The following is a 25,445-nucleotide window of genomic DNA, read 5'->3' on the forward strand; positions in this document are numbered from 1 at the left end:
ACAATTTGTGGTCATAACACTGTGAGGAGGGTTGTCATGAGGACAAATGCATCATTAAGAGTCAAGCAGCTGTGTCAGATCTAGACTTTCACACGGCCCGCCGCCTTGTCGTGTAAAGGGGAGGTTGCAGCTTGTCCTTGTCCGCTGAAGCGAGTGTTTGCACAGTGGAAACAGAGCCCGGGGCGGTGTATGTTCGTGCCACTCATCCATGTGAGTGCATAAAACACTCCGCGGCGCTTCCTACTCCTCTGCTCTGTGAGCGAGCGCTGATACACCGGATCCTGGACGGATGCAACGGCAGAAATATGACTCGCCCTGCAGATGAAGCAGAGAAAACATGTTGACATACCACAAGAAAAATGTATCATCGATTCTTTGGAAGCTTTTAGAAACAGTCGTACTACGAGAGACTTCTCAAGCTGTCTCTGGAATCGCCTAGCAACTACCCTGAAGGCATGCATGAGTCGGGGTTGGGGTCAGGTCATTAGGGTAAGGATTAAGGTCTATCCACTCAGGTTTCCTGGAGGGAAGGGAGACCGTCTTGTCACCAATCCATTCTAATCCCCACTGACTCAGACGTCTGCATGTGTCACAGCAGAAGGTGATGGGATAGGTATATGGCGCTCCTCTAAAAACTGAACCATCTGATTTGGATTAAATGTATACCCAGTGTCTCTGTGGATGCCTTTCAGTTATGCTACCAAAAAAAAAAGAAAAAAAAGAAGGCATGCATCTGAGAGTAGGCCAGGTATGACAATGCAATTTTGTCTGCAACTGGTCATTTGATCTTGCAAGACTATAATGTGTGATAGAAATGTTGATCTGATTCTCAGTCCACCACTTTGACTGATATCTCACTTTGCATGGGTTTGTTGGGTTAACCTTAACCCTAACCCTAACCTTTTTAATTTAACCAGGATGATCCCATTGAGATTAAGAGCCTCTTGTTGTGGAGTCGACCTCAGGTGCTCTCAGTTTGGATTTAAAAGCGCTCAGTGAAGTTAACTCGGTTAGTTTCCAGTCAACATATTCTGTGCAAAAGATCCCGAGCGGATAAAAGCCCTGCAGGTTCACTACGGGCATATGGAACAGAAAGCAACAGATGATCCTGTGAACTCGTGTGGTGATCTTCCAACTTCTGAATCATTTTAAAATGCCAAATTCATAAACAGCCCTTTTTTTCGGTGTCGTTGCTAAGCGATGTTGTCAGGAGACGTGGATGTCCAACGTGGTCGCCCATACGATGTTACTGGCATTTTTATCCAGCCAAGAGCCGGCCAAGTATAGCAGTTACCTAGTTACATGGTGTGTCGCTCCGTCTAATAATATGAGTTATCAAGCAAACAAATACGCAACAAGTGGACAGAAGCACGACATCATTTCTCTCTGTTAGGACCTAAATAGACGTCTCACAGTTTGGACGATGTCAAGATGCTCGTTTTTTTTTTTCTCTCTTGGAACCGGTGGCCAGCAACTGAGGTCTGTTCTCGATTAGAGGCCGTCACGATACCGTCTGTCACATTCTTGAATCGTCCAACAGGCTGGATGGGTGTGAGATTTGCCAAGCCGTACATTTGCAAGAACATTTGCGCGTTTGTTTGCTGTATGGTGTCTCTCTCCTCACCTCTATAAGATGAATACTAAGGAGTTATCCAGAATCATCCTGCATTTATTCATCGTTGCCTCACTGACGCCCGAGGACTTCTCACCAGTCGAACACCTCAGCGTGTAAAGCTTGTTACATACCCCGTGAGAAGTGAGAAATTTCTTCTTGCTCCTAGGGCTAAGAGAACAAGAAAAAAGTTTGTTCTGAACAGGTAATTTATACTTCATGAGAAACTCAAGTGGAAGTCCCCATGGGCCCCTCCCACTGCAGCATACGTCACACACGCTAAGCATTGTGGGAGATGCGGGAGACGGACGATGAGAGGCACCTTTCTTATTGTTTTCGATGTCGTTTTGACGACCGCGTCCGTTGGCTCATGCCGTTCATTCAGCATCCACCCACCCCAGGAGAGATTAGCGGTGACACTGCGAATATTAGCATCTGGGAGCTAACAGAGTGCACGCTAGCATTTCCACTTTTCCGCGTTAACCACATCCAATTTCTGACCAATCACGGAATAGTTGCCGGACACGACACGAGAAAAAAGTTCTGCCCGGTTGATGTGTCGAGAACAAGCAGCGAGAACAAACTTCTTGCAGAGTACGTAACAGCCTTGAGAGTAAAATGAACGAGGCTGACTTTTCAAAAGATATTAAAAAGTCGATGTTAGCGTTGTTGCGTCCTCGCCTGCTACAGGTTTTTCTGTAACACCTTCTGGACGGAGCAGAGCCAGACTGTTCCCTTCTTTCAGTCTCTTGGCATTCATGTCAAAAATATTCCATCAGTGCCTCCCGCCGAGCGACAGTAATTATGTCGACAAGTAAATATTTGCCCCACAATGTATTTGCTCATTAGCTTAATGGCTTCATTTGCATAAGTAGCTGTTGTGGTGATTTTGGTGGTTTCACGGCAGCGGAACTGGCAGCTCGCACTGCCTTTACTCTTTTGTTGACAACTCAAAATGTTGTCCCGCTGCACTGTAAATTCAAGCGAACGAGCAGTTTGTTCTGAATAATTAGCACTCGCGCTCGGCTCTGGAAGGCGGCCTGTCGTCTCCTGATAAGATTCAGAACAGAAGAGAACACGCGGCGTGTCCTGACGCCACCTCCGGGCCAAGGAGAGGTGCGCGAGGCGGCGAGCGTGTTTTGTCGACACACTTGTAAATCCAACGAGCGACGCTAACATCCCGCAGATGTGTCGAGGCCGGGGTCTCCATGTTAGCGTGGGTGGTCGGGCGCCTCGGTGATTTGTGCGCTGGAAAGATTAGCGCGCGCTGGTGAATGAGGCTGGGATGTGTTACAGAGGAACATACGTCCCGTCACCCCCTCTCTCGCTCTCTCTTGCAGGGAGAACAGATGTATTACCACAACACACATCTCAAGCCCTTTTTGATCTAATAGTGAATGTTAACGTTATTAGAGAGAGAGAGAGAAAAAAATCTGGAACGAAACACATGCACATGTTTCTACTTCATTTCAAGAAATTGAATCGGGGATGGGACTTCCTCCCCGACCTTTGGGAAGAGGACAGCTCAGCACTTCGCTCAGCAAATGGTCACAGCATAAAACAAGAGACTAGCTTTGGTCTTTTCATCACGGTCGTGATATCAGTTCAACCGTTATCTGCTTCACCGATGCCTCACACCAAGAAGGCTCTGGGTTCTAATCCATGGGCCGACAGGGAGAACATGGAGTTTGCATGTTCTCCCTGTGTCTGCGTGTGTTCTCTCCGGTTACAGAAAATTAAAACTCTGTCAGGCAGAAACTTAAGTGTCTTAATGCCAAAAAGACTGACCCAAGAAGCCAGCCATCACAAATCTAGGGGGTAAGGTGGACTCAGATCTTAAGCTTGACAGTTAGATTAAGGCAGTTGGAAGTCTATTTGAATTTCTTGTAGATTTGTACAAATGCAAATATTGTATTTTATTTATTTCATTTTTATTTTATTTTATTTTATTATATTTTATTTTTTATATTTTATTTTATATATTTTATTTTATTTTTATATTTTATTTTTTATATTTTATTTTATATTATACATTTTATTTTTTATATTTTATTTTATATAATATATTTTATTTTATTTATTTATTTATTTTAATTGTCTTACACCTATTTGTCTTCTTTTTTTTTTTTTAATATGTCCAACTGAGCTACTGTGACCAAACAATTTCCATTGTGGGTCAATAAAGTGGATCTAAGTCTAAGTCTGAGTCTGAGTCTATCTTTCTCTCCACCTGAGGCAGCTGGCCAAATTAAAGCCGGCCCTTTCTTTCAGTAACCCAAAGCCTTTGTCACGACTCGGCTGGATTACTGTAAAGCGCTGTTGTGTGGGGGCTTAGTGGCTCCTCCACTGCCAGAACGCCTCTGCATGACTTTTAACCGGCACACCTAGCTTTAAAATAGCTCAAGGATCTATTTTAAAGTGCTTTTATTTGCTTTTAAATCTCTCAACCTCGCCCTACCTCACGGAGCTGCTACACCTTCGAACACCCGCCCTCTCTCTCTCAGAGTGTGCCAAAGACCAAACAGAGAAGCTCAGAGGGGGGCATGCCTTTGCCGTTGCGGCTCCATGATTGTGGAATGATTTGCAACCTGTCTCTTCCTCTTGGCCACTGACACCCTGTAAGACGTTTGGAAGACTTTATTAAGTGTATGTCTTTTATTTATTTTTTGTTTGTTTTTATTCTGGTCACACGTAATTTTCCCTTTTAAGCAAAAATCCATTTTTTAAACTGAATGTGACATTCAAAGCTGGCTGGTGGAGTATTTTTTTGGCAGTGCATCTGTGAAGACATTTTAAATAGACTTTAAATAAACCTTCAAAGCAACCGTATGTATCAAGTCAATTCTCTCATTTTATTTGAGCTCATTCATGTGGCCCGTGTGGGCTCCACTACAATGTTGCTCAGTGGGTCCAATTCTGCGGAAGAACACGCAGAACATCTGGGAACCTCATGGAGAACACATGGGGGACAGTTTTTAGGCACATGGGCCACCAACTCTCTCTGAGCGCCATCATGTAATCTGGTTTCCGCTTCTCCTTGACACTTTTATGGGGTCTTTTCATACACTTTCAGTCTTTTCATCTTTCCTCATACACCGATCAGGCATAACATTATGACCACCTTCCTAATACTGTGCAGGTCTCCCTTGTGGTGACTCATCAGAGAATGGACATGGGTCTTCTGAGGGGGCTATGGGGTGGGGGTACCTGGTCTGGTCTAGGTGGGTGCTACATGTCTAAGTAACATCCACACCAAAAGTTTCCCAGCAAAACATTGAATTGTCACAACATGGTCGATGTTATTCACTTCTCCTGTCAGCGGTCGTAATGTTTTGGCTGATCAGTGTCGACATTCATGTTGCTGCAATGGATTCAACATACGAAAGACACTTTATCAACCCATTTGGTGGACTGTCCTTGGTAGTCTTTTAATGCATGGGGGTTAAAATGACTTGAGGCCTGGTTATTATTTCCTCATCCACACACTTGGGTCGATCTGGCCACGACGTGAGCAAGAGCTATGAATCAACCTGCAGCCGGTGTTTGTCGACCAGCACTGGGGACGGACTGGACTTCTGAGGAAGGATTTTTCTCCTGGATTTTATCCCATCTGTGCGTCCTTGCACTCCTTGAATAAATTATATCCACATTTGTTTCACTTGCACACGTGCAGGTGTGCATGCAAGCGCAAATGTTTTTGTAATCCACGTAGGCACACCTTCAGATCAAAGTCCACACTAAGCACGAACAAGGCTGGACACGTTAGCGGCAGTGAGTTGGAGACGTTTGTGTCGGTGAGGGACAGGAGGACACTGGAGGACAAACTGCTCTCCATCATGGGACAATCATTCACGCCCAACAGACTCGTCCTGCAACGGAATATAGGACTTTATTCATACCAAACTACACAACAACTCACCTTTCTGTAACATACATTTTATTTTATATAATTTTTATTTTTACTAAAGCATTATTTATTTTATTTTATTTTATATTATATCTTACACTATTATTATTTTTTTACCAGTGATGACCAAACAATTTCCCCTGTAGAGCAATAAGATTTGTGCATATTCAATATTTTATTTTATTTTATTTTATTTTAGTAACTATCTTACATTATTTTATTTTAGTAACTATCTTACATTATTTTTATTTTTTACTAGTGGTTGCTAGTGACAATAATATTTGTACACATTCAATATTTTATTTTATTTTATTTTATTTTAATAACTATCTTCCACTATTTTTATTTTTACAAGTGGCTTATTTTATTTTATTTTATATATATATATATATATATTTTTTTTTATGCTTTATTTTATTTTATTTTATTTTATTTGTATGCATTATTTTTATTTCTACTGGTAGTTCCTAGTGGCAATAAGATTTGTACGTATTCAATATTTTATTTTATTTTATTATTTTTACTTGTGGTTTTCAACTGAGCTACTGTGACCAAACATTTTTCCCTTGTGGAGCAATAAAGTCTAAGTCCACAATTCATCCCGAGCAATTTGGACCAGCTAAAGGTCACATGAGGCTGCCATTCTGCCAGGGTTCAACGGTCACCAGCCTCCTTGTGTACAAGTAAATGGATCCAGGTACAAGCTGGTTATCTGATTCCTTTCTCTTTCTCAAGCGCTGAGTCACTCAGCTCGCAGCCAGCCCGCAGATAACTCCATGCAGATTATCGTGTTTTATCTGATCTGACACCGTTCCCCGGGAGTTTGACGCAGCGCTAACGTACAACGTGCAGCATTTCCCTGCTCAGATATGTCAGCGAAATCCGGCGAAGTGCTGCTCGCGTCAAGGGAGACGTCGATGGCAGATCTGAGGCGCCGCATTCTGCAGTGACACTTCAGTCGTGTTCTGCTCTTTGCTATCTGTTAACATTCTTTTCTGGGGTGTTTCATTAGCCTCGAGCCGGGTTCTTTGATGAGAGCGGCGGAAGTCTATCCAAGAAATTAGAAGCGGGAAGTAAAGAAAGCCACCGGTGATTGTCTTCTGCTCCTCCTTTAACTGCCTCCCTCCCCAAACCCTTATTTTCTTTCACCACGCTGATGCCGTGTGTCAGCTGGGAGGCACGGCGCCGTACCACGTAGATGTAATCTACACCGCTCCATGCCAGAGAACAGCGATTCAATCGCGGCGGGGAGCCGATCCGTGACATGCTGACAGGATCGGCGTAGCGACACATGTGGGTATCTGCTTTCATGCTACACATCCCCGGGGACATCAATATGGTGCGAGGCCAACTCGTGTGCATCGGGGGTGGAGGAGGAAGAGGAAGGCGCTGGAAATGCTGCACAACTGGGTTGGATGGCACGCGCTTTGTTAAAGAGATTTAGAAAGGGAGTGACTTTAAAGGAGAAGGCCAAAAGTGAGAGGATGATGATGTAGGAAGAGCAGGTTAAAGGACTCAACTTGGGGAGAGAGCTGTGAATGACACATGACAGGTTGCGTTTGGCCCCAGCGGCGGACACGTCTGTGTGTCTGTTTGCTTCGTGCACGTCAAAAGAAGCAGAAGCTTTTAGCGGTGTCGAGAACTTGTGTCGGCGTGTGTCAGGGGAGCTCGTACGGCGGAGCGCTCCGTCTGGTTGCCATGCGCTAACATCCGCGAGGCATCGTTAGCCTGCTACGCTCTGAACCCGGGGAAGGGTGGGAACGTGTGCTTCACGCGGAGGCTAAAGGGCGGCGTCACGTGCACAGAGCAAACGCCTCGAAGGTTCGGCATCAAAGCTCGATTGTTGTTCAGTCGACTGCGGCTTGAAATGACACCAGCCGTGCAGGAGAACTTTACCGAGTTTAGTTTTGATTACTCACAGGGCCTGCTCATATTGAAGCTTCCAGGGTTGGAGTTATAATCTGAGTTTTGTGCAGGTCTAACTAGCAGCAGCGGCAGAGATCCATTAGAGCTGTTATTCTACTGCGCCCCAGATGGTGTTTGATGGGGTTTATTTCACACAGGCGGCGCACGTTACAACGCCAGGTGTGAACACACGCACCTAAAGCCGGCCACTTGAGATCGGATCCTAACGCCAGGTCTGAACAGGCCCGTAAAAGAGCCACTCAGCGGAAAGCAGGGGAGAGTTGGACAGCCGCGGCAGGCACGGTCGACACGGGAGCGTACGCCAGAAAGCAACAGTGCTGGCTTGTTGTTTCCAGCTCCCCTAGCACTTAGAGGTTCCCTCCAGCACGGCCTCTCGCTGAAATATTAATCGTGTTTGACAGCTGTTTTAGCTAGGCAAACAAACACGAGAGCGGCGCTTTTCTGGAAGGCGCGGAGACACACACGCACGCGCGCGCTCGAGCGTGGACCGACTGGCTCGGGCGAGGAGGAACAACTGTTGTGGACAGAAAGACAATGTGGAGGCTGCCTCATTAGAAATGTGCTGCCGTCGCGCTGGTGTGAAATCATGACAGGCCGGCGCGTCCTCAGGGGTGGAAGCATTTCGGCGCGGCATAAAGTTTACGATCTAAATTCACACGTCAGCGGGTCAGAGTCGAGGCTGCTGCGCGGCTATTCTTCCGTATAAAACGCTCCCCGTGCCTTAACAGCGTCACCTGCAACCCCCCGACGCACTTAACAAGGCGGTGTGTAACGGCGAGAGGCTTTCTGGCTCACGCACACACACACACACACACACACACACACACACACGGCTCCGGCACGGCAGAGGCAATTTGCTGCATTAAGCTGCCTGATAGCACACGTCCACTGAGAGTTAGGGAGTGATTTAACGGACATTGCTCACACCAATTAGAGTGAATCAGCCAGGCAACGGTGCCGACGACAAGTGGATGCCGGCGCTGTCAACACACACATGCTCACACACACGCATTCTACGGAGAAAGAGGGGGTTGTTTGACTGGTTCTTTTGTGATTAAGAGCATGAAAATAGCCCCCATTTAGATAATCCTCCCCCGTCAGCGCTGTCAGCTGGAGAGACACCATCACGTCCCATGCACGTGTTCCCTCATTACTACAAGAGGGCCGACTACAAAGACCCGGAGACTGAGCTGAGCTGAGGGGGAAGCAGCCACCTGCTTCTCGCGCCGAGCCGCACCTTCCGTCTCGTCGCCATCCGAGCCTGAATCGACGCGACACAGAACGAAGGCCACAAAAGGGAGAGCGGCACCGCCGGAGAAGGAGGGAGCAAACAAAAGGATTTCTATTTGCGCGCCCGTTGGAGGAGTCAGGCCCTGAAGAGCACCTGATTCATTTCTTCTGGAGGGCTATTAATCTTTTCAAGCACCAGAATCACTTTGGCTCTCAGGGAGCGGGAGAGAGGAGATTGAGTTTTCTATTACAATCAACCAGAGGCAAGGAGATGGCGGGGGGAGGGGAGGGGAGGGGGGCTTGGGGCAGTTACGACGCCGTCCTTGGCGCTGCCTTTCCCGTATAAAACAAAAACAAGGAAAGGAATGCATTATCACCTCAATGGGATTATTTTTAAATTTCTGTTCACTGTGGGGGGCAAGCAAGGTCACGGTAAATTCACAGCTGATGTAGACAGAGTCTTTATAGTAAACGCCAGATGCTTTATTTAGTCTTGGGATGATTTCAATTGAGTCCATGTGTTAGCTCATGAGGACAAATGCATCTTTTCTTTTAATATACGACAAAACCTTTCAGGTCTCAGGCTTCTCATGCATTGGACTTTTGTTGCGTCAGTGCATTTCCAAAGCAGAATGGGTACATGTACTATCATTTAAAACATAATGCAATGAAGCTGTAGGGCCAGGAAGTGAAGGTGAGCAGAAACCAAGGTACGTCAGAGGCTGAGAAGTCCTGAAAGTGGACGATGAGGTAAATTAACGCTTTATAAGAGTAGATACACCGATACGATCCTAATATTGTGCAGGTCTCCCTTGTGGTGACTCATCAGAGAATGGACATGGGCCTTCTGAGGGTCCTCTGTGGATCATCCCACAGATACTTGATCAGTTTGGGATCTAGTGAATTTGGAGGCCAGGTCAACACCTTGTGCTGTTCTTCATGTTTTTTTTTTTTCTTTTAGTTGTTCCTAAAGCGTTTGTGTGTGAAATGGAATTTTATGTATAGCCACATGAACTGTCAATGAATTCCAGAAGGTACTAGAAGTCCCGGTTATGTTTTTTTTTTTTCTGTTGCAGAAACGTTGCAGATGTTTCCTTTTATGCGGACGTCGTTCTTCCAACCCTGTCTGGATATGAGTTACATCTAGTTTCAACAGGAGCTCTACTGTTACAGTGGCACCCGGAGAAGTGGGACGTAGAATGTAGAAGTGTTTAAAAGCTGTATCATGGGTAGAAAGAACTAACTCACCCTGCAGCTTGTGTGCATGGTGACGGTTCCTCTTGCAAAGACATTTTCCTCTGACAAACGAACACCGAACTGTGTCAGGCTGCATCCTGCTGGGGATGGCTGCTGCCATCAAGGAGTGTCATTGCTATGGGGTGGGGGTGCCTGGTCTGGTCTAGGTGGGTGCTACATGTCTAAGTAACATCCACACCAATGAATGCCAGGTCCAGAAGTTTCCCAGCAGAACACTGAACTGTCACAAGATGGTTAATGTTATTTATTTCACCTGTCAGTAGTCATAATGTTGTGGCTGATGGGTGTATGTAGTGGATTTTATGAGTATGTGACATGGCGGTACATCAGCGGCTGCATTTGTGTGATTTACGTTTACTACATCTCCACTGAGTGGTGACATTTTTTCAGCCGTTTCATCGTCTTTATTTATTTTCTATTTCTCAGGTTATGTTTCCTCATCTCCTGACTACAGCTTAATAATTAGTGGACTGATATGTGAGGGCTGACACGTCAAGGTATGCATATAGTGCACGGCAGAACACGCCACGTCCCCTCATCTGTATATACAGCACAAGCCTTCAGTAGACATACCTTCATTCATTTGACATCTGTCGGTGCTAATTGCCTAATTACCTAATTACAAGGCTGAGCCGAATCAGTCTTAAAGACATTATCAGTTGCTCGAGGGTCAAAGGTGAACACTTGCTACATGGGTAAGTGCCTGATTTATCAAATACGAGTCAAAATAGAGCACGGACGCCTCATTAATTACTGCCTCGTAGAATTTATCAGCTGCGTCCATTAAACTTAAGCGGCCTTGCCTCCTGACAAAAAAAGAAGTCCGTCGGCGGAGAGAGAGAGAGAGAGAATTAATTGCGGAAGAACCAAGACAAGAAGACGTGGCCGAGGATCCCCCAGCCGGGCTCCGAGGGCCGAGGAGGCAGCGCTAATGGAGGAACACGGAGGCCACTTTAAGATGAAAAACGGCAACGGGGGCCCCGTGTCACTTAATCAATGTGAAACCCCAGCGGGGAGAAGGGAACCACCCCCGCCTGCAGGGGATGGGGGTGGGTGGCGCAGTCCCAGGACTCATGTCACTGCTGCAAAGAAGGGAGGGGTTTTAATGGGACGTCCTTTTGTGGAGTAACTCAAGTCACGGCAATGATGTCGCTGGTTCCCGAGGGGGGCTTGCTACGAGGATGCGGCCTCTTCTTGGGAGGTGCAACATCCATCTCTGTGACACGAGACGCCGCCGCCGCCGACGACCTAAGGAGTCATCATGACTGGTGGCTCCAGAGCTGACTTAATAAATAATAAATAAATAAATAAAAAAGCCTGAGGCAGCACCGAGGCTGCGCTAGATCAGTCACTCCCTCAGAGCTGGTTCTAACTGCAATCACCAGACCACTCACATTCTGCTAATTTGGGTCATTTCTGTATTCCTTAATTATAGCAATCAATGCAAGTCCACTCAGGAGACGCAGACGTAAATGTCCTTTAAAAGATGTGGATAGTTAAAGCCCAAAGGCCGCAGCATGTGTGCGTCTCCAGGCCCCGAGCTCGCCGCAGCGTCACTTTGTCTCCGCCGGCCCTCTGCTACTCTATCTCGCGGCTGCCTCGGGTCCCGGGGCGCTCTTATCGCTCAAACTAACGGCTCCCGCGCCTCCGCCTCGCTCGCGGCCCTCATCTATCTGCCTGACACGTGCTTCCTTGTTTGTTTTCTCTCGCCCGTTAAGACGCGGACGGTGATATTGAGCCGTGTCGACGCCGCTCCTCCGCTCGCGACGGGCGAATCAATCACCCCCGGCCCGGCTCCTGGCTCCCGGCTCCGTGCTCCACTGCCCTGTTTAGTGCAGACAGAGTCTTTTCCACTTCAGTCAATGCCGGGGCTTCAGGAAGAGGGTTAAAGCTTTTCCTGCTACTTATTAGGAAAAGAATAGCTCTCTTAAAAGCAGCTCTGCCGGGCACAGAGTGACGTACAACAATGAACAAAGACAAACGATTCTCAGCTTCGTGGGATATCTTTGTTTTGCTTTTTTTCTGTTTATTCAAGCCCAACGTGACATATAACAGGTTGATTTTGTGTAAATATGTAGAAGGGAATATACACGGCTAATAGACTGTTGCTGAACTGAGCTCTCAGAGGCTGTTCAGTGTTTGAAAAATTAACGAGGAGCAGAAATAATTCATATTAAATCAAACACAAAGTGTTCAGACTTATGTCCAGACGTGGATATGGAGCAGACAGACCACAATTATTCTTCCATCTTCACAAAGAAGAAGTAAAACAAACTAAAACTACGTAATGAGGCTGTGAAAGTTCATCATTAGTGGAATGTGATTCATTATAAGAAAATAAATTCCTAATGAAAAGACACTAATGATATCACTGCTTCACTTACAAACAGTTTACAGTGGTTTTCACTGATCAGCTGATGAAGTCTTCCTCTGTATCACTGAGATCCTCCTGTGGTTGGATGATGAGTAAAGGGTTCCTGCGAGGGCTCAGCTCCAAGAACGTCCCAGTACTGCTACTGCTGCTGCTCGTCTTCCCAGATGTTCCCTCAGGAGCCTCTGCTGCAGCCCCGCTCAGCTGTGAACGCTGTCCGAGGCTGGAGTCCGGTGCTGAGATTCTCAACTCCTCTGCCACTCGATCCCCGAGCTCCTGGATCAGCTGCCTGGAGCCTCCCGAGGCTGAGGGACGGGCGTGCACCTTCCTCTCCTCTGCAGAGAGAAGCGTGCTCACGGGTGCCTGGGGGATGGGAGAGGGAGAGAGAGAGGAGGAGGAGGTGGGTTGTGGCTGTAGAGGGTTGTCCTTAAATGTCTCTCCTGCTCCTCCTCCTTCTCCTCCCTCCTTGGATTCAGCACAGCCCTGTCCTTCAGCCTCAGATTCTTCGCTCTCGTCGCTGCTACTGCTGCTGCTGCTGCTGCTGTCGTCGCTGGAAGCGCTGCTGCTGCTGCTGCTGCTGTCGCTCGATGCCCCCTGCTCTTCTTCTTCCTCCTCCACCACCATTGTCGCCGCGTGCTCCAGCTCATCAAGCTCCAGCTCCAAGTCCTTTTTCTCCAGGGAGGCTTTTTTTAACGTCGCACCCAAGGCTGTCACCTTCTTGGACCTGTCGAGATGAAAAAATAGGGAAAAGGAAAGAGAGAGACAAGTTGGGAAAAGGAAAAAACTTCTTCTGGTTGTATGAGTATCAAGGACGGAGAGAGAGAGAGAGAGAGAGAGAGAGGAAAAAACTAAAACTTCATCAGCGGCGCCGAAAAGAGAACGAGAGAGGCACGACGACTGACTGATCGACTGGCTCTGCGTACTAAAGACATAGCCACAGGATAACCATCTACAAATCTAATACCCATTAACCAAATCCCATTCTCATATGAATGTTAAGTAGACCGCGATTTGCAGAGGCGACGGGGGCTCAATGAAATATGGAAATATGGATGTTTAATAATGCAGGAAGATGAGCGCTGCTGATATACGCGGGGCTCAGGATATCCTCCTCCTCCTCCTCCTCCTCCTCCTACCGCTGCTCTCCCCCTGCGAGAAGTGATAAGAGACTGAGAGGGATTACAGGCAGAGGCACACCCCATCCTCCCTCCCTCCCTCACCTCGGCCCACACGCAAAAAAAAAAAAAACACTGCACGCAAAGGAGAGGTAAACAGGCTGCTCTTGCACACGTCTGCAACAACCATTAACCTTTTTTAAAAGAAGGCGTTTGTGCATTTTAAAGCTTTAAATCCTGCATCATCAGATCAAGAGAGAAAAAGGCCCGGCGACGTAGGTGCAGCAAAAAAAAACAGACTCAAGCTCTTTTCGTCCGAGGCGTCCCTAAGTGGCCGAAGAGACCGCTGCAGCTGTGCACGACGCCTCGACTGCAAGTCCAGTCAATAAAAAACAAAACAAAACTCAGGACGGAGAATGACTCCAGGCAGCAGCCCCACGGCTAAATGCCTCCAAGATTAAGAGAATCCTCCAATAAAGCGGCGACATTAGACCGTGTCCCTGTCCCTTCAGTTTTATAGATGTGTCACTGCAGAAGAGACAACAAACTGGAGAGAGAGAGAGAGAGAGAGGGAGGAAGAGAGGGGGGAGAGAGGGAGTGTTTTATTGCTGATGAATGTCCTCCTACAAGGCCTTGTTTGTGTAAAGCCATCAGATTGTGCCGAGGCCCCCGCCTGCACATTATTCACGCTGGGAACGGCTGCCACGCTGCCAAAAACTTAAGTGCTTGCTATTCGTCCCCCAGCACGGTCGGGGCGGCGTGCGTGCCGGCCCCCATCGCCATGGTGATTACGAGCCGACCTCTGCGGGTCACCGACGATTCAGCCTGTGTCCATTCGGAGCGGGAGAAAGTGTGTGTGTGTGTGTGTGTGTGTGTGTGTGTGTGTGTGTGTGTGTGGAGGGGGCTACTCTTCCGCTGCCATTCATATTCACACACACTCAGCCCTTGTTGCCCTCTCTGGTCCAATTAACCCACTGCTGAGCACCGGGATGGCTCCTCATTACAGTGCAGTCCTAATGAGCTCCCTACTCTTAAGTGTTTATGGAAGCAGCAAGTGGTGGGGTGGGGGGTGGGGGGGCATTCATTTAGGACCCCAGAAGGGACCGAGTAAACAGATCTTGCGGTTTTGCTGTATCACATGGACGTGCATTCTCCAAATTGTTTCCCCGTGCGATGAGGCAGAATTCGAACGCAGAAGCCAAAGCAGGGGCCGTTCGTTCAGTTGTGTGCTCTGGATGCAAACACAGCTACTGCCATGCAGAATGGAGGAGATGAGACATATTTTATGCATTTGTATATGCATCTGCCTTAACTAATCCCATATTTATTGATGTCTGCCCAGACGTTATTTGACGTTATTTGAGAGGCCCTGCAAAACAAAGCTCAGATTAGAACTGAAACCTGGAAGCTTCCATACACACATGGTTCTCAGTCATCCAGGTCATGGTATATCCAAAAATGCCATTAGAGAAAGGCAACTGGACTTGTCGAGTTTTTTTTCTGAGAAGACGTTTCATCTGAGTAGCTTCTTCAGTTCCAAGGGACTGGTGGGAAGTTGAGGTTTAATTAGGAGCATCCGTGGGTGTCGCCCATCAGAAACTCGCTTGACTTGTGCCGGTTAACGGCAAGATACTTACCTGTCGAGACTTAACCCGTCAACGGCCGTTAATGGAAACTAGTCGTGCCAGTTTCTGATGTTTGTGATGCGTGGAAACTTCCGTGCAGAGTTCTGTGCAGGTCTAACCAACGTCAGGGGTGGAGATCAGTAAATAATAACTTAACATGTGAAGCCAAAGTCATGACGCACACACATATAAAACAGAGCTGTTCTCGGTTCTGGAGCAGCGGTAGAGATCCATTAGAGACATCAGCTGTTACTACTGCTCCCCAGATGATGTCGGGGGTTTATTTGCGTATAGAGAAACTGAGATTGGATCTGGAGACGCATGTTAATGCAGGTCTGAACACTTGCGATCAAATAGCCCAGATCAGATCTTGAAAGTTGCATCTCAGAAACTAAAAAAGATTTATAGAGAAATCTTCTTATGCACTTTTAGTCTTGGAGCCAAGTGGAAGATGCACAACATTCCTATAAAACCCTTTAAAAATGTCTTAAAAGAAAGAAAAATACTTGAAGGAGAGGTTCATTATCCCTTAATTTATCCTTCTGTAACAGCTGTTAGGATTCCCTGGTTGTGAACCGTTCATGGCGTCCAATAGCCACTGACATATTTCAGTATGAACCACAGTGGTGGACTGACTCACCAACACTGCCATCTCTACACACCGCAGACAAAAGGTCTGGTCAGCGTCTTTGCAGAGGACGCCAATTTTCCAATTTGTACAAGTAGCACATAAACGCACCACGCTGGCAGACTTTCCCAAATGTGCCACTACAAAATAAAGGCGAGCGCCACAGACGACGCCTCGTCCCCGAGCCGTCCGACGAACGCGATGACTTGTGTGTGAACCCAGAAAAACCACGACATTCTTTGGATAACTGAGCGTGGAAGTCAGCAAAGATTCCCCAACAGTGACACATAACGTTTTCAAAACCCAGGATACCAAGCCATTAATTTAACCTCTCCCCCCGATGATGACGATGACGAAGAAAGTGTGCGCTGCAGCCTGCACGGAGTCCGTTAGGGTCCCAGGCTCTATAAAAACCCACGTGAGAGCTTCCTGCAGCACAGCCACTTCAAAGACTGCCCCGTATTCTCTTTCCCCCGTGGGAAGTCATTATTGAGTTAGCATTGGAGAGGCGCGCTTGTTTTCTCTCCCCCTCCTTTGCTCTGTGGTGGGAGAAGCTCAGCCTGCGGTGAACACAAAGGCTCTGTCCAGGAGGGCGGCGGGGAGGGGGGGGCGGGATAATGTTGTACACAATCCAGTCATTACCACACCGCTGTTGTGGCTTGCCTTCATTAAACTGAGGAGGGGCTGCTGCTTTTTCTTTTTTTTTTTTCCTCCAAGGTTGGAAAACTTCTGGCGAGACAAAGACTCCTCCATCTGCCAAAGCCTTTAGATGAGAATATGGGAAGAGAAAGAGAGAGAGAGAGTGAGAGAGCATGTGTATCTGGGAAAGAGCCGAGCTATATTACAATCTGACATTTCTTTCATCGGGCTCGTGCTCAGTGAAAGAGCAGCTCATTCAGCGCGCCCTGTGCTCTTGAAAACGTCTCAGATAAAGCTCACGCTCAGATGTATAAATCTGTGTAATATAAGCACCAGAGTAATTTGCAAACGCATCATTCACGAGGCAAGAGGAGGGGTGGGGGGGTGGGGGGTTGAAAAAGCCGGCACTGGGGGATGTGATCCGCCAGTGTGACTGGACTCCGATTCCAGAAATGGGAAACACAGATGGATTTATCCACTGAGGTAATGTTCAAGTTCAGGCATACAGGAACCTTAGAAAAGAGTTACTGAACCGTGCAAGCGCTGATTTATGGTTTACGGTTCATACGGTGGTGTCATAAATATCTGCTGTCAGTCTCGTAAGGATATTTTAAAGGAACGTTCCTGGATCCCGGGTTATCATTTTTTCCTTCATCATTTTGTTGTCACAGCACTCATGACAACCATCGCATCAACTGACAACTTTCACAACGGAGAAGTGAATAACATCAATCATCTTGTGACAATACAATGTTCTGCTGGGAAACTTCTGGACCTGGCATTCATTGGTGTGGATGTTACTTAGACATGTAGCACCCACCTAGACCAGACCAGGCACCCCCACCCCATAGCAATGACACTCCTTGATGGCAGCAGCCATCCCCAGCAGGATGCAGCCACAAAAACACTTTAGGAACAACTAAAAAAAAACATGAAGAACAGCACAAGGTGTTGACCTGGCCTCCAAATTCACTAGATCCCAAACTGATCAAGTATCTGTGGGATGATCCACAGAGGCCCCTCCCCTCAAAGGCCCCCCTACTAACAAGACTGTGTTACCAGACACCACAGGACACCCTCAGAAGGCCCATGTCCATTCTCTGATGAGTCACCACAAGGGAGACCTACACAATATTAGGAAGGTGGTCATAATGTTATGCCTGATTGGTGTGTAGTTAGGGGTAAAGACCTCATAATCCCAACAGCAGTAGCATTAAAGCCAGACAAACTTCTCCACCTACATTTGTTTTGTAGTGGAAAGTTGGTCAGGAACTGATTATGCTCCAGCAAAACTGTCCTGGGCCAATCACATAATTTGTGGGTGGGGGTGCCTGGTCTGGTCTAGGTGGGTGCTACATGTCTAAGTAACATCCACACCAATGAATGCCAGGTCCAGAAGTTTCCCAGCAGAACACTGAACTGTCACAAGATAGTTAATGTTATTTACTTCTCCTGTCAGTGGTTTTAATGTTGTGGCTGATCCGTGCATGCAGCTCTTCTCCATCTAGTTTAACTTTCTTCTCTTCTGATTGTGTTTTCCAGTCTGTCTGCTATATATTCTACTATTAACGTCTCTCTTTCACATCTGAATTTGACTGAATTTGCAGTGTTAAGCATCCTGGGTTAATACGCCTCCATCTCCGTACACGAGACTTTGAAGCTGCAAAGACACAAGAAAAAAAAAAACACACTACAATCAATTGCATTAGCTGGAGTGGGCACTGGAAACATGGATAAAAGACATCATGCAAACACAGCAGTCTGTGTTTAAAATGAGCCTGTGTGCTCAAGACAAAAATCTGGAGTGGCTTCATGCTGGGAGGAAATCTGTACTACTTATCCCTGTTAGCTGGGAGACATTTGTCCCTTTGTTCTCCCCAGCGGGGGCCTCTGAGGATCTCCTTCAGTGCCGAGGCTAACATCACATAGAGCAGCTCCATTATCTGTTTCAAAGCTCTCAGGACAGCCGCTTGACAGTTGTGTGTGATGTCGCCTGGTGAAACTCGTGCCAAACAAACATCTGGGTGTCACGTCAGATGTGGGACTGACATGTTACTGAAGTGACGTTTAATACTTAATTATTTTAATTCTCAGGGGAAAAGCTGAGCAGAAATTAAATGAAAACACCCGGGTGGAGACAAGATCAATTTCCCTGAACGACCTCCGAGTGTGGACGGCAGGAACTACGCTACGAGTAACATGTTGGTTAAAGCTGGTCACATACGAGAAGGGAGAAATTTGTTCTCGCTGCTAAGGCTGCAAGAGCATTGTGGGAGATGAGAAGACAATGAGAGGCACTTTTCTTATTATTTTCGGATGTTTTGACGGCCGTGTCCATTGGATCACGCCTTTCATTCAGCATGCACCCACACACACTATGCTGATCTCTAACCAGGAGAGATTAGCGGTCAAACTGCAAATATTAGCATCTGGGAGCTCACAGAGTGGCCACTTTTCCACGTTAACCACGTCCACTTCCAATTTCTGACCAAACACCTTAACCGGACATCACACGAGAAAAAAATTCTGCCCGGTTGATGTGGCGAGAACAAGCTGCGAGAACTCCCAAACAGCCAGAGAAGCAAGAACAAATGTCTTGCTGTAAAAAGCTTAAGGCTGTTACATACTCCGCGAGAAGCGAGAAATTTGTTCTCTCTACTAGGGCTACGAGAGCAAGAAAAAAGTTTGTTTTGGCCAAGTAATTTATACTTCACAAGAAACTCAAGTACCAAACTCTGGGGAAGTCCTCACAGGCTCCTCCCACTGGAGTATACGTCACATGTGCTAAGCATTATGGGAGATGTGGGAGAAGGATGACGAGAGGCACTTTTCTTATATTATAGCATCTGGGAGCTCACAGAGCACTTTCGCTAACTGCTAGCATTTCCAGTTTCTGACCAATCACAGAATAGTAACTGGACACCACACGAGAAAAAAGTTCTGCCCGGTTGATGTGTCGAGAGAACAAAATTACAAAATTACGTAATTTTGTTCTCTCAGCCCGAGAAGCAAGAACAAATTTCTTTCTGTAACAAGCTTACGTCTGTTACATACTCGACGAGAAGCGAGAAATTTGTTCTCGCTGCCAAGGCTGCAAGAACAAGAAAAAAGTTCGTTTTGGCGAAATAATTTACACTTAAAGAGAAAATCAAGTGCCAAATTCTGTGGAAGTCCTCACAGGCCCCTCCCACTGCAGCATACGTCATGCACGCTAAGAATTGTGGGAGATGGACAACGAGAGGAACTTTTCGGGTGTCGGCCAGTCGTTTTGACGACTGTGTCCGTCGGATCATGGCGTGCATTCACCATGCACCCACACACAGTATGACGATCTCTAACCAGAAGAGCATTTCCGCTAGCCGCTAGCATTTCCGCGTTTAACCATGCCCACTTCCAATTTCTGAACAATCACAGAACAGTAACCGGACTCCACACTCCCGAACGAGGGCTGCGAAAAAAGAATTACGTCATTTTGTATTCGCAGCCTGATGTGCAAGAACAAACTTCTCACTTCTCGTGGAGTACGTAACAGCCTTAAGCAGGTTGTATTGCCATCATGGCCAACGCTATCAACAAATGACTCAACAATGTGAGTCTGGTGGACACAACACAATATATGCCCAAGGTGTGTGACGAGCCTTGCTCTGCAGAGGGGTATAGCCTTAGCTAAGACAACCCCCCCCCCCCCCATGCTTGACCTCGTTGCCCTGGGACGATGATGGTGGTTAGCGCTCCAGATGCTTTTCCCTACGGGAAGCTGCTGTCAGAGCCGCCGACAGCTCTCCCCAACGGCCAATGTCACGGACACAATGCAGAGGACGAATGAGGCGAGGGAAGTGGAGAGATTATGTAGAAAGAAACACAGAGGGGCTGCTCTGTCCTTCCCAAATTAAAAGATCAGTCTCGGGACAAAAAGAAAAAAGAAAAAGGGGCATCTACAGCTTAATATTTTTGGCCGTCGCCTTTGTTGTTTTCATGCGTTGCTGCACACATGCGTTTCTTCCATGCACATCTTTCCGCAGTGAAAACAACGCCCATTGTTTCCGAGGACTGCTCACTTCACACCTACCATTCACAATTATTAGCGTTGTGGTGTGAGGCTCAGCCTATCCTCAAACCATTTCTTGTCAATTTTCCAGTCTCTGGAGTAATTTGTCACAGTCCATTTCACACATCTTATAAAAAATAAAAAAACAACTAAAAAATCTCACACATTTGCTCCACAAAAGAAAGAAAAAAAAAAAAGAAAAACAGGGAACTAAATTTTCCTGCCTTTCCACTAATGACTTCATCCTCCTCTCAGACGAACCCTGGAGCATTCCACTTGTATGCTCCCGTGTTATTTTTTTTTTCCCCTTGCTAGAATCTAATTGACCCAATTAATAAGGGTGGGTGGGTGGTTGCGAGTGAACCGGCACTAAGAAAAGGAAGTTCTGATTAAACCGAGGCATTGTAACACAACACCCAGGCTTATAAGCCTCGTCTGTGCTGGCTGCCATGAATCTACGCTGGCCTGAATCCAAGCTTCTTGATAAAGGGAGGCAACACAAAGAGAGAGAATGTGAGGAGACCTTGCTTTATTTATTTATTTATTTTTTTCTCCCCCGTCTGCCGTCCAGAAACTCTGCAGGGGTTTCTGGCAGCCGAAGACCTTCACAAGCAACACTGAAAAGTGACGGACAGGAGAGGAGAGGAGAGGCTGCTGCTCCAATTGGAATAAAACTCAGTGACCAATTCAGACATAATTAGGATTGGACGGGTGTGCAGGAGCCAAATTAAAACAGTTTTCCAGCGTCGGAGGGGTAGATTCTGGACCAGTGACGAGTCCAGTTTAACACCGAGGCAACGTGAGGGCCAATTTGCTTTGAGGTTCTTGATTTCAGCGCTAAAAGGAGAGCGCCCGCCCCGTGGCTTAAATCACGGTGAAGTCTTTACGAGGTTGTAAATACGAGACGATGCCTCGGCAGTCAGAGGAACTTCAGGAGTCGAAATGCACGCGGGACAGCGAAAGAGATTAAATAAATCAACCCCTTGCAGCGAGCAAACATCTATTAATCGCCGTGTCCATCATGTGCAGCCGATCGCGCCTGCCTTGCCGGCGAGGGGAGGGGGAGGGGAGGGGAGGGGGGTGTAGATTACATCTCGTCTAACCGCCGGGCTCCCGGAGACGACTCACTTAGCGGAGGATGACAAATCCTGCACGTGGGAATATCTCACACCGAGGAAAACAATGCCTACGCGATCCGTCATCGAGCCCGTCAGAAGATCAGACCACGTGTGAGATAGCCGAGGTCGGCCTGTGGAAGTCACCGCTGCAGACTTCAGAGACCAAGCCCTCCTGAGCCCACAGACTCCTTTTGACATTACGCCACGAACATGGGAAAATAGTTTCGCAAGCCACAAGAGGAGATTGTATGAAATTTCCTATTGAGCTTGAGCCAGAATACTCACACTCCAGAGAACAAAACGGCTATTTAAGCTTTGTGGCTCTCTCAAGTGGCTGGAGGTGATAGAAGTGGTATTACTAATCTGGCTGTCTTTTTCACAACATGACGGCTTGCTAGAGGCGATAAAAAAAAAAAAAAAAAAAAAAACTTCACTGTCCTTTTCAAAGAGAATCTAACAATTCAATCACAGGTCAGCGCTAAGAGGGCACAGGCTAATCCATTTAATGATCGATGCAGCGCGTAGCACGTTAGGTCAAGCTGACATTTAGTTCCAATGTACAGTGGGTGAAAAGAGGAGGAGGAGGGGAAGCGCCTCAGCAGAGAAGAGACTGATTGAGTTTTTCAGGGAGTTGACAGAGCTTCAGCATGTGCTTAGAGAGTAAGATAGATCCTCGCTGGTCTGAAGAGGAAAAAGGGATCCTGTCAAACCTTAAACCCAGATGTTGATCTCGATCACTTAAAAAAGCAGAATTCAAGACTTCTTCTGGAAAAAAACGTGGAAATGAGAACGTGAGAAGTGGTGGGACGGTAGGGGGGTAGAGAGGAGAGGAGGGGGGAGGAGGAGGAGGAGGAGGAGGAGGAGGAGGAGGAGTGGAGGGGGCACTCAATCCCTGCGGACCTTTTATCGTGTCTGCATCTGGGCGCCGAGCCTACAACATCAGGCACACATTTTTCAACTGGGCTTTTTCCAGGCGAGCACACCACTTGGCTGAACCCGGGCCAAGACTAAAACAGAGCTCATTACTGAGTAATGTGCTCGCGGGCGCACATTTAAAAAATGTGTAAGCAATTGTTAAATCTGAACTAGGCGGAGGAGAGAGAGAGAGAGAGAGAGACATCGGTTCTGTATCATCTGAGGAGGAAAGTGCAGATTTTGCATGTTTGGCTTGTCGTGCTGCGGGAAGTGCACAAACGTTTCATACGCTGTCAATCAGCCGAGTTTTAATGACGCCACTTTTGACGCATGATAACGGACACGAGGGAGATTGCATCTTGCGAAGGACTGGTCATTGAAGCGGCTCGTCCAATCCTCTCCTCTGCAGTACCGCTGCTGCATCACGACAGCCGAATTAATTCTCTCTAGATTGAAGGTCATGGATTTGTGAGCGCGTCGGTGAACTTACTTGACCCTCTGGATCCAGACGCAGTAGTCTGTGATGTACAGGTCGTTCAGTATGTAGGCCGGGTCGTTCTCTCTGAAGACTTTGTGAATATCCAGCAGGCATTTGAGGACGCCAGCTTTCCCTGGTGTACAGGAACGCAGAGCGGCAGGGAAATGGAAAAGAAAAACAAAACAGTGTTATTCATGCTCGGCATTAAGGATGACAATGCACTCCAGCTGCTGGCAGACGCAGCGTGCATCTAAAGGCTCGCCGTCATTGTTCCATACATAAAAGCCAAGGTAAGGGATCAGAGGGAAATCCCACAAGCTGCGGGGTAATTTGATCCATACGGTTTAAGAAGAGTCCCTGGTAAAAGAAGCGTTTCATCCGAGACAAGAGACAACCGAAGAAGACAGCTCTATTTTTGGCTTTCAATCTGTCAGTTTAATGGCAGTTGTCCTCAGACTGTCTGTCGGATTTATCAAAAAATAGCACTTGGCATCAGTTCAGTCTTTACAGCTATTAAGCAAAATCCTTCTGTATCCACTTTACGTTTCATCCGACACTCGTGAACGCCTAATTTACCAACTTTACGCACATTTAATTCATATAAAAGGTAATAAAGTAAAGCTCTTTTACAACTGACTGCATGGTCTGAATGAAGAGGATAATTTCTCAGTTAGGTCCATATATTTTTGGACCCATCCAAGTTGCACTTATATAATGAATATGTGCATAAAGTGGAGACTACACACAGTCCACTGTGTGTTGGGAGGTTCAAAGGAAATTTGCCGAATTAATTAAATAACAACTAAAATTACCCTTCGACTGCAGGGAGCCTGGAACCTATGGATGCTGGACCGCCACAGTCTAGGCAATTAACGGGAAACAATGCCTGCGTGAAATCGCAGCCTCGCACTGATTGCAGCCGCCGTGACTTTGATCTCGTTTAGTGAAATGCAGCCAAGCCTTAATGCTTCTTCCTCTCCGTGAATAAGGAGAAGTCTCACGGTCGCAGAGAGTGACGTCATGTGGTGAGCGTTGGAGGCGTATAATACTGATGGACTGTAAACATTTTAACCAGTGTGAATTTTTGATCCTCATCTCTACATATAACATATATACACCGATCAGCCACATCATTAAAACCACTGACAGGAGAAGTGAACAACATTGACCATCTTGTGACAGTTCAACGTTCTGCTGGGAAACTTCTGGACCTGGCATTCATTGGTGTGGATGTTACTTAGACATGTAGCACCCACCTAGACCAGACCAGGCACCCCCACCCCATAGCAATAACACTCCTTGATGGCAGCAGCCATCCCCAGCAGGATGCAGCCTGACACAGACACACACACAAAAACACTTTAGGAACAACTAAAAAAAACAAAACATGAAGAACAGCACAAGGTGTTGACCTGGCCTCCAAATTCACTAGATCCGAAACTGATCAAGTATCTGTGGGATACTCCCCTCAACCCATAGGACCTAAAGACCCCCACTAACAATATTCTGTGTACATACTGAAGACTTTGAAACCTATTAAATGCATTTTTCATGTGACAGGAGAATGGCTTGTAGTGAGAAACACACGATCTTCACATGGCCGAGGTTGTGGAGGGCAAATGTCAAGAGGTGTCGAAACAAATCTTGCCAAAAAAAAATGTGCTTTGACCAACAAATAGGGGTTTGTGTCAAACTTTAAATTCTTACAACCTGGACCTTATTTCTGAACTCCGATTGTTTACTCACCCATGTAACTTTGGTGGGAGTCTCTACATGGATATACGCGGATCTAAATATCGTCCGAATGACTCCAAATGACACCAAAGTTATATGGGTGAGTAAACGATCGTATTTTATGCCAGAAATAAGGTCCAGGTTGTAAAAAACGGTAGTTCCCCTTTAAGGTTTTCAACCAACACATGGCTTAGACATCATTTTCCTCCAGGGTATTCATCTGCTTTTTAGGGTTTCACTGCTAAAGTCACAATTTACAGCACCATACAGGTGCAGAACTACAAGTAGCCAAATAGATTTGCAATGCTATCCAACCTCAGTATAAATAATGTCATGTTCTTGCACCAGACGAGCAGCATTTCAAACGAAGCGCTTAACTGTTCATCATTTACATAACTGTGTTAATGTTAATTTAATGGCTTTATTATTATTATTCCATGTGCTACATTTGACGCATGAAACACATGTGACATGAATTACATACAATATCAGCTTAATTGTGAACTCTAAATAAATCATCTACCAGTAGATGATAGCGGGGGCTTCTAGTCATGACTGACACCTGCTCTTTGACAGTGTGTTTGGAAAGCGGTTTAGCTAGCACGCTGCAGCTTTCCACGCCACAAGATTCATCACACACGCAGGACTGCACAGAATCGGCTTTTTGTTGTTTAACTAAAGTATGCAACAGGCCAAAGCGCCGCAGCGTTTCTCCCTCCAATCAGGCATATAAATAGTCGTATGATGTGGCCAACAATCCACTGAGGGCTAGAGAAAATGCTCCTCTCCACCTCCGCATAGCTGGTTGGCATTGTCCAAAGACATTCCAGACCAATCAAAAT

At 46.7% G+C, this 25,445-nt stretch overlaps 1 protein-coding gene across 2 annotated transcripts in view; it reads right to left on the minus strand.

Annotated features, from left to right (window-relative positions):
* The window catches only part of shq1 (SHQ1, H/ACA ribonucleoprotein assembly factor), a 76,972-nt gene that overhangs the window by 28,817 nt on the left and 22,710 nt on the right, over positions 1-25,445 (minus strand). The window contains exons 11-12 of one of the 2 annotated variants that reach the window (XM_084543244.1): positions 22,882-23,002; positions 11,865-13,027 (exon numbers count right to left, since the gene is read on the minus strand). In XM_084543244.1, the coding sequence (XP_084399370.1) occupies positions 12,343-13,027; positions 22,882-23,002 (806 nt within the window). In that variant the 3' untranslated portion in view covers positions 11,865-12,342. Of the gene's footprint in view, positions 1-11,864; positions 13,028-22,881; positions 23,003-25,445 lie in introns of those variants that run through there. The other variant, XM_084543243.1, reaches the window with a different exon arrangement.

The sequence above is a fragment of the Chelon labrosus genome (genome assembly GCF_963514085.1).
Source record: "Chelon labrosus genome assembly, chromosome: 4".
Lineage (NCBI taxonomy): Eukaryota > Metazoa > Chordata > Actinopteri > Mugiliformes > Mugilidae > Chelon > Chelon labrosus.